General features: G+C 32.1%; 1 protein-coding gene across 1 annotated transcript in view; it reads right to left on the bottom strand.

Annotated features, from left to right (window-relative positions):
• The window catches only part of LOC118183328 (uncharacterized), a 57,930-nt gene that overhangs the window by 6,004 nt on the left and 41,247 nt on the right, over window positions 1–10,679 (bottom strand). The window contains exons 5-6 of the mRNA XM_085812132.1: window positions 7,777–7,954; window positions 4,666–4,834 (exon numbers count right to left, since the gene is read on the bottom strand). Coding sequence (XP_085668258.1) covers window positions 4,666–4,834; window positions 7,777–7,954 — 347 coding nt within the window. The remainder of the gene's footprint in view (window positions 1–4,665; window positions 4,835–7,776; window positions 7,955–10,679) is intronic.

The following is a 10,679-nucleotide window of genomic DNA, read 5'->3' as shown; positions in this document are numbered from 1 at the left end:
CTGGGAGAAGATTTCTTTTACACGATAATGCTGGACCCTATACATCAGTATCTTGCTAAGCATTCAATTGCATTGATAGATTATCCACTATATTCTCCTGACTGATCGTCAGCTGATTTTTTTTCTTTTTTCCGAAGTTTACGATGACCGTGAAAAGGCAGAGATTCGAAACGTCTCGGATATTAAATAAAATGTTTTACGTATTTAGCGAACTATTAGTGCCAACGCTTATAAACTGTGTTTCAATGACCTGAAGAAACTTTGGAAAAATTGTGTAGACCCCTATGGCAATTATTTGACAAGAGATAAATTTATTTGAAGGTTAGTAATCTTTCCCTTATTTATAAAAAATTGTCCGGTTACTTTATAGGCGCACATTGTATAATAGTTAAATCTTCTAAAATACTTCAAAATGTTATTCAAAAACTAATAAATAATTTAGGTATAGATTTAATTATTAACAATAATTTCGATTTCATTAAATACGTGTTTAAAAGAGAGATTTATTTTATGAATATATATATCAGTCATTTCTGATATCTTTTCAATATCGTTAATTTATCTCTAACGAATCTAATTGAATAAAACTCTTACTAACATTTTTAAATATATTGATTTAAAACTACTATTTCTTACCATTTTTCAGATCTAATTAATATGGTCCTTAAATAGAATTATATTTCATTTTATCATACGAAGTCTATATATTTCTGGTTATATTGTAAATTTTGTTTCACTTTGTTTACATAGTTAAGTGCTAACGTATCATAGCAACCACCTTGGCGCAGTTTGGCGACTCTTAGAAAGGGAAAGGACGATTACTTTTATTGTAAAATATACGTTTTTATTCTACGTTTCAGCTCAATAGTTATCCTAAAAGGTAACCAGTAAATTTAGTAATACACGGGTTTTCGTTGTCGGGGAAATTTCATAGCAATCATTTTCAGAAAGAATTCGAAGCATTGTTCCTTTAGCAATTTTGCGATAAAATAATGCATTGCTGAAATTTCGTTTAATCTTCGGATTATGGTAACTTGGCGACTAATCCTGCTACAGAAACCTGCTAGTTTTGTTTTGGACGCCATTTTGTTTTCACGAAGTAAAAACATGTTTTTTTTTTTTTTTTACTCAGCATTTTTTCCAACAATCTGCTAGCCGAATTAGCCACTTATACTAGAACTTTTATGGAACAAAAATGCTTAATCATGACGAAGATTAGGTGCGAAATTGGGAGAAAGTGCAGAATCGTCCACTGCTTGCCGCGTTTTTACGAATTGCACACACACAGTATCATTCATGTACACGTCGACCTATTTTCACTTAAAAAAAAATCCCAGTATTGCACAAAAATAGCAGTGCGCACACTCTTGACTTTATCCATGTACACTGCTAATGTCCTAGCTAGTAACCTTTATCGCCTTACCAAAATGTCGCCAAACTACTGTTACCATATTCCAAAGATTAGCCGAAATTTCACCTCCCGGTTTTATCCTAGTATCCGGTGCATATGGGATTTGGCTACTTTTGGCGACTTTATGATGAGCAGTAAAGACGGGAGATATACAATGAGTAGTTAGTTAACGGGTCATTCATAGAAAATATATAGTTAAACATAGTATATTCTATGTATATAGTATATATACTATGTATATACACACATAGTATATAGTGTATAGTATACATATATAGACGTTCTTTTTTGGTGTTGGCGATAATTTTCAAAGTCGCGTCAAGGCTGCACCGTATACTAGGATTTTACTCACCTCTCTTTCTTCTATTATAGGAAAATCCTACAAGGACAAATTTTAAAAAATTGAGTTTAAGACAAAAATAATAATAATAATAATAACCGTAATTTTCCTATAAAAGCCGTTGGACCATGGAATACAACAGAAAGAACGCATACGAAAATGGCGACGTTAAAAACTGAATTTGTGTCATGCGTATGGTTGCCTGAAAAATTGTTATGCTCGTTACTATCAGAGTTTGATGTACTCCGAATCTGTGGTGATTTATACTAAAGTGGTTGAGATAATACGTAAGTACCGTTATTTATTTTACATTTTTTATCTAGTATTAATCGAAATCAAGACAGAAGAGAAACACACCAAAGTAAAACATAAAATTAGACAAATCAACAACCTTGTGTTTGACTTTAGATTTTGGTCAAGATTCTATCGATTTCGAGGGCAAGAGGTAAGGCCCCTCTTCATCAGAAGTAAAGATATCTGCTTAGAAGATTTGGTTTCTAAATCAGTGGAGTCTTGACTAAAATCTACGCCAAATACAAGTTGTTGCTTTGCCTAATTTTATGATTAACTTTATGACATGCTATTAGTTTTATTATATTACTATTTCTATCGTTAAGAATTTATCGAATTTCTTTTTAAATTTCTACAATTAGCTCACACTCTTCCTATATCTTTATATCGAATTTTCAATCGTTAATAAAATACTTTTTATTCATCCACTCAAGTTCAAATACATTTTTTTAAAAATTTTAGTGGATGGCACTGGATGTTAAGTTTTCAAATACAACGTGGAAGAAAATCCTTGTTCACACAAATAGGTTGTGCAAAATGACAATAAAAAAATTAATAGCTTTATTTGAAATGCCACTAAATTATTTTTTTCGGTTCAGCCAAAAGTCAACAAGTGTGTTATTTTTGAAATCTTCAGTTAGAGTTCGGTCACACGAAATATTGATCAATTGTTCTTTTCCTTCCTAACATTTTTTAATTTAATAGCTAAAAATTCTTTGTTTCTTTGTGTACCATCTATTTTTCTCTTGCGTACCTCTGGTTGGGAATAGCTGGTTTATTTGGTTACGGCAGAGCACGTAAGAGTTATCTGCCTAGAGGGAGAGATGCTTATGCTCTTATCCACTTTACACATGAAGAAAACTACGAAAATGCCTATGCAGCTAACCCCTTTACTTGGGATAGAACCCAGGTTGAATTACCAATGTTCAGTGAATTTACAGCTTGCCCGCTTCAGAAATCAGTTAAGGCACCGAGTATGGGAAATTACACAAGCATTTTCCCAGGTTTTCCAAAGTACAAAGCCAAATGTATTTGTGGTAAAATTAATTAATTAAAAAAAAAACTTATTTGAAAGATAAAAAAATCTGATATTCTGTTGAGTTGAAAATAAAGGTTTATCTTAAATATTCATACAAAAAGATACAAAACAACAACAACAAAAAAAAAATTGATGCAGTATAACAGTTAATAGCTATTCATGTTTTACTCTGTTTACTTCAGGCTGGACTAACTGCATCTTCGTATAGCTCACCGAATCCACCAGTAAAATTCTCAGAACTATTATAAACGCTCCCCCCCCTTTCGTTCGTAAGAAATGCTCAGTTTCGCCAAGAACTCAAAATAAACAATATTCATGATTTCATCGTAAACTCCAACCATAAACGTTTTGAGAAACTGCGTAATTCGAATCATCTCCATCATCGACAACTCACAGACTACAATCCTACAATAGAAAAATCCGGTAAACGATCTCGCTCGATACATCGCAATGCCCGAATTGTGAAAATTCTACATCAAAATTATAGCCAAGCGGCGCTAAGCAAGACTTCTGCATTTACTAAGGTTACGAGAGACAAAGCAAGCCATAGACTTTGTTCGATAACCTTATAAAGCAGAGACCGCCACCGGCTCGGGTAGATTTTCTTCTGCTTCGACGATTCTACATAGTTTGCAACAAACGATCAAACTGAATCAAATATTATAATTTCGTGTTTAAAACACAAATTTGTGATATCGCCTTATCGGCTGCATAGTAAGATGCTTAAACTGAAAGTTAAAGCCATTGCCTTAGGGCAAAATCTTCAAATATGGGTGACAATATGCCTATTGCATTATCCGTTCAATCCTATTGCACCAGTCAGCAAAGTTCAAAGTACCTGAAGGTAAGTTATACTTGTTTTACATATCGCTTGAAAAGAATGAAATAATAGTATTAATATAACACAGGGTCTGAGATTATAACCACAGCACTTGCATATGAGACTTCCAGGTATTTTATAAACTTGAGAAATGTTTTTTTATATAACCAGAAAATAACATCAGCTAAGCTTTTGTTTTACGAAAGATGCCGCCAAGATCTGCATTGCATAGTAAGCAGTAGTAGTATGCAATATAAAAATCTATTTACGATAATGTATCATTTGATTTCGGTTGAACAAATTTTATCACACACTCTAGTGTTCATAGTACACGGGCAGTACATTCGTCAAACGTATTCTAACGGTCATTTTAACTGTTGTAAGAAGTTTTTTTATTAAGTTCATTGTTTGAAATACTCGTGTGATCGAATCTATTGGGAATAATAAATATAAATACATTGAAAATATAAAAATATAAATATATACATAAATACGAATATATATTAGATTAATGCAGGTTTTTAAGAGGAGAACTTGCGTATTGCCTTGAAAGTTTTATTGATTGTTTTCAATAATATATTTATATCTTTTCGCTTTGTATAAGAAAGATAAAATTTAGTGTCTTCGAATCTCGATACTTTTCATCGTTCGCTTCGGAAAGTTTTTGCAGTGAAATTTTTAGTATCAGGGTTTTTTAACAGCTCATGCGGTAAAGATAGAAATTATTGCCATTTTTTAGTGATTAAGAAAAAAATTTTATTTACCAGCTCTATCCAGCTTTCCATCTTTGTCATATCTTTGTACATCATTTTCGTCCATCATCATCTTCGCCATTCTATATGAAGATGCTTTAGCAATTAATTTATCATTTTCGCTGAAGGCCAACATGATGGGAAAATTTCTGTCCAGCAGATTTTTAAAATGTACGGCTTGCTAAAAAAAATAAGATGGAGTAAAATAAGCAAATAATGAATAAATAGTACTTGAAACATTTAATAGTAATTGTTTTGCTTTTATTATTCCATCCTCTTTTAAAAATGCTTCAAAATAAATTATCTAAAATGGTAACCATTTTCCTGTCTTATGACAAATGTAGATATTGACAAGATACTGAGCTCTTTAAATTCAAAAATGAGTTTGATAATTATCAGATGCTTTTCTGTAGGTAAATTTGAGTCTGCTATTTTCCAACGAGAAAAATACTAGCTTTTGACGTTAGCAATGTTTGAAATTTTGACATGAGAAATAGTGTACCCTTGCAAATTTTTGTACCATTATGACATGCTACGCTTTTAATACATTAACAATCCATGCTGCCAGGCAAGGCTGTCATACAGGACCTTAAATTTATCTTCCACGCGCCCTGCAAATAGCCACGTTTGAGAATTACGCTTTCTGGGAATATAAAAGATCCTTACTTTACTTCCCAAATTTACATATTATTTAAATGCTTAATAAATAAAGGATCAGACTTTTTCTCAATAATGTATTTATTTTAGCTTTAATACTCACTTAATTCGTATTGTTTAAACGACATTTTATTTATAATTTATCCAAATGATTATTTCATTTAAAAATTTCAGGTTATTGTAATTAATAAGGCTATTTCTGACGTTATACATTACCTACTTTGAATAGAATTTTTTGATTTTTCAAAATTTAAAGTTATTATATGGATTCTTTTATGGTGTGTGTGTGTATTTAATTATGGCAAAGCACACTAGGGCTATCTGCCTAAGGGGAGGGATGCCTTTCGTGGAGGACTTTCTAAGAGAAACTGGCTCGTATACACGTTACACATGGGGAAAACCACGAAAACACCCATGCAGCCAGCCCGTTCGCGGGATTCGAACCTCGGACCGAACTACCAGTGTTCAGCGACATTACCGCTCGGCCGCTGGTGGGCGGATTCTTTTATGTGATTAGGAAATGGGAAAATAGCTTTCGGTACTTAATGAAAATACTTGACTATTTTTGCCTAGTAAAGAAAAGACGTCAAACTACGCAGTTTTTCGCCAAAAATGGAAAAGTCTTCTTCAAACACGCTGGGTTGGGTGTAACCTTGATTACACGTGTTAGTTATTAGTCTTGAGTAAACTCGTTTTTCCCCCTCTATCACGCACTTTTGAAAAAAAAAAAAAAGAAAAGATTGAAGTTTGGGATCTGCTTACTACAGTAGAGCAAGCTGTTGAATATTTCCAAAGATATGGAATCTTACCGCGCTCAAAAAAATGTCTTAATGGCCACGAAATGAAGCTTTATTTAAAAACTGAGACGCAATAATAAATTAAAAAAATGGAAATTTGTAATGAAAAATTAAATATAAATAAATGATAATATAATAAATTTGAAAGAAAAATAAGAATAGAACGTTTTTTTCTTGTATTTAGTAATTTTTTTTTTTGGGGGGGGGTTGGCGCGATTGGTGCCGTCTCCTGTGGTTGACGGGATTTTTCGTAAGTACCGTTGTAAAATGAGGAACTTAACAAAGAAATGCTTAAATTTTGTCAAAATGACTTACGCATTGTTTCAAAAGAGAATGTACATTTTTACATTTTTTCACGACAATAGATTTTTATTCTAGTGCAAATTTAAAATTAAATACTTGAAAGCATAAAAAAGCAAATCAAAATTGAAATTTCAGCTATGAAAGTTAAGTTTAATATGTTGATATCTAAAAATCTGTTAACTTTATCGGCGTCTGAAATCAATTTTCAGTCAGGACTGCAACATATCAGCGTTGGCCGATTGAACTAACTAGAACTTCGAAAAAAGTCCAGTTGCCTTAAATCAAAGTTAACAAAGTCGCCTTATTCAAATAGAGATGCGTTTTAATATTATGATACTCGTTCAATATCTGTAAGACACTGAAGTCCTGAGAGGCATTTTGTATGAGGGATTTTGGTATTTTAGCTATTTTTAATCTTTTGTTTAGCAGGTAAGGAAACCATGTGAGTTTATGACTTGCTATGAGGCTAAGATGTTTGATAGTCTTCATGCATTTGATTTAATTGTTATCGATTTTGAGACTTGGTATTCTGGGGCCTGGTTTGTACTTGCGATTTGCTATGGGTTATTTGCAATTTAATGTTTTGATGTAAATGAAGATATTCAGAGCTCCATGGTTCTTAACTAACGAATAAATTCACTACGTCATTATAATTGAATCCATCGATAACTATATCTTCCCAAAGCGTAAAATTTTTTGAAAGCTTCAATAATTCTTCTTTTAATACTATATCTTTGTAACTACGTACGATTCTCAAATTATCTAAAATTTTAAACACTCCAAAACTACGCGGTCAAGCTTTCATATTTAATGGCAGCCCACATTTGGCAAATTTTCACGCACCTTGGCGACGACTGCACCACTTCAGTTGTCTGAACTTTTAAAATTTCAGCAGTTCTAGAAAGAATACTACAACTTTGGATTCTTAGTTCTTCTTACTTACTACTCTGATTCCATTAAATGCCTAAAAAAAGGACAAAATATTTTGCACAAGTTAATACAGGGGTTTGCTTCAAATGTAACTCATTCGATTCGACAAATCTTATTGATTTCATTTTTTAAGTGTCTTTAGACTTGAAAATTTATCCGAATGCAGAAGCATTATCAAAGCAGTCGTGAATTTTCATGAAAGTGTGTGTGTGTGTGATTATGGCAAAGCCTCGAGGGCTATCTGCCTAAGAGGAGGGAACGTGGAGGACTTCTAAGGGAAACTGGCTCGTATACACGTTACACATGGGAAAAACCACGAAAACGCCCATGCAGCCAGCCCGTTCGCGGGATTCGAACCTCGGACCGAACTACCAGTGTTCAGCGTCTTTACCGCTCGGCCGCTGGTGGGCCTTTCCATGCAAGAGAGAAATCTTACTTTCGGTACTGAAGAATGACACATAGTAAGAGAGCCAAGGAAGTGTTCTCCGAAGTTCCCTTCCTTCAGCTGACGTTTCTGTATCATCCGCTTTGCAAGAAATGTAGTTATTTGATGTCCCACAGGAAATTCATAAATTCTTATTAATGAATGTGTCAACCAGTATGGCTTCATAACTCTGTAATCAAGAAAACATGAGATTAGACTGAAAAATATCTCGTTTTTCTCTGAATTAGTTTATTAAATATACTAAATGTGATGTAACAAATGATTTTGAAATAAAAAATAGCGATATAAAAAGATAAGGCGAAATATTTTGATATTTTATTTTGCGTTGGTAACTTCTAGTACTATTTTTCAAATGAAAAGACGAAAGTTTCTAACAATTTCTTTTTTTTAAACTGGCAAAAGAGCCCAATTTTCAGTGACTCTGAAGGGACCAAATATTTTCATATCATCAGACTGAAACTGAGAAAGTTTAAAATAAAAAAACGAAAAATTTCTTGGTGATTGTTACCTCACTAAAATTGAATAAATAAATAATAAAAAAAAAAAGGTTTCAGATTTTAAATTAGGTCCAAAGGCGGGTTTTTAACGTTTTGTGCGTTACCTTTATTTATTAAATATCATGTTTTACGTACTCAAACCATAAAATTTAGTTCAACAGCAATATCCCAAAATAATTTTAAAATGAGCATAATCTTTAAAATTTCTGATACGGAGTCTAGCGGTGCTGGAGATAATTTTTTGTTTGTTTGTTTGTTTTTTGTACAGTGTTTTGCCGTTTACTCGCTTTGAAATCGTTGAGTTTTTTAATCAAAAATTCGCTTAAGTGTTACAAAATCTGAAATCGATAATAAAACAAATTTCAAATTTAAATTAGGGCTTTCACATGCCTATATTCAAATTTTGATGGCTCTAGGTACCGTTGTTTTATCACAATGCAAGAAATATACATACATTCATGCAGATTCTTCATTATTTAATTTCTTTAAATATAATACAGGGCGATAATATTTGATGGCAACAATTTGAAAAGTGGTTCGCCGTTTATAGTTTTCAACGCAAAATGCCAAAACGAAATTAATAGTCCTTCAGGGCAAATTACTCCCTTTGGACTAATTAGAGCAATGCGATGTATTTTCATTCATGAATGGCAACGTACGTGGGTTATATTTTCATCTCATTAAACACGATTGCCAGATTTCGGTTTGATTGCTAGAAGTTCGAAAAGATGATATGAGCTAAGAAGAAATAAATTACACAGAATATTCATACATCCATTTGTGAATAATATACACACTGTTTCCCTAAAATGTTCAGAGTGATGGCTGACGAAAATGAAAATTTTGTAAATTTTTGGGAGAAACACAAGACTTAATATAGTGAGTCTCATTACTAAGCCTTCATTGGTTAATTCATGGCTAGAAAAAACTGATACTGTAAATAGAAAGCCGAAGTATCGACTCACACAGAAATTATTTCAAACATTTGAAAAGTAAGAACCAGTAAACAAACAAGCTAACGGGAACATCATGTGAGATAGTGTCGCCATCTCTTGGATTTTAATAGAAGTTACAAAACAGGGAAACCAGTAACTGTAGCTTAAATATATTTTATTTAGTTTAAATATATTTTATTTAAACAATATTGAGTTGATGCTTAACAAATTATATTATTGGAAATTATGTTGCCAGTCTATTTAGTATTGGACGTGAATACCTTACAATCGTGACTTTTACAGACATTTATCATATGAAAAAGCCGTTTGTGAAGGAAAAATGCGCTGGAGATGGAACTTTCAATTTAAGCTAAATTGTTTTTCACAGATTAGTTACTGACGGTCCCTTAAATTTTCATTGAAATAAAATATTATTAAAGTATTGATATATTAGTACAGCATAAAAATTGATGCAATATGAAAAGGAGAATATTCTATTTAAAGATTGGGAGTCAAGTGAAATTTCATCTGATATTAAAGTGCAGAAAAAATAAGCGTCACTAAAATAATCGAACAAAAAAATATCCCTAAGGGAAGAAAGTGTACATATATACATTTTGTTGATATACGCCCATGCACAGGCACATATAAATGTGCATATTTTTTAAAATTATTGCGAATAAATTTATTAATTAGAATAGTCAATAGAAGTGAACAATTAGCTTGAAATTAATTAATTTTTTAAAATACTCGTGATAGATTAAACTCTAGCTATGGAAACAGCAGGAAAAAAAACTCTTTATTGCGAGGAATTTTTAAGCATTGAATAATTGATTTAATAATAAAAGTTTTTAAAAATGACAAAATTTACAAAAATAGACATTGTTAAAGTGAAAGCTCAAGGACATTTTTTCTGCTTTCGGTATGGGCACTTGGTTGTTATTTCAGTTAGTAATTATTACTAGCATTAGTTTACTCTGCAGTCACAAGATGGCAGTATAAGTTTATCATTTAATTTGCATCCAATTATACTGAAATTCTAAGTTAACGACTTTTAATATTATTTAAAAATTTTTATATTGTTTTATACAATACTGCGGAAAGTGATAATAAACAATCAGGGCATAGTTCGGAAAAAATTACCCTCATATTCACGTCGAATGCGCTGGCCACACGATAGCACGTAGCTCTACGAGTTAGCTATTTATAAATCGAGGCGTCTCTCAGTACTGTCATTCTCCGATGAGATATCAACACGACGATCCAAGGCCTGATTTTTAAAGAAAGGTGTAAAAAGCTAAAATACAATTTCGTTTCTGCTTTTAATATTAGGTTTTTTAATTAGAATTGAAAGAGGTTATTGAATATTTTGTTTTTCTACATTAAATATTTTAGAAGGATTTGGAGGCCTCCTAAAACATAGGCGCAGGGCATGTGTACCGTTTGCGCTTGTGTAAATCAA

Source organism: Stegodyphus dumicola, chromosome 2, assembly GCF_044657685.1.
Source record: "Stegodyphus dumicola isolate Sdum_Otavi_A_Nest chromosome 2, ASM4465768v1".
In the NCBI taxonomy this organism is placed as follows: Eukaryota; Metazoa; Arthropoda; class Arachnida; order Araneae; family Eresidae; genus Stegodyphus; species Stegodyphus dumicola.
This window is presented reverse-complemented; position numbering and strand designations above follow the sequence as displayed.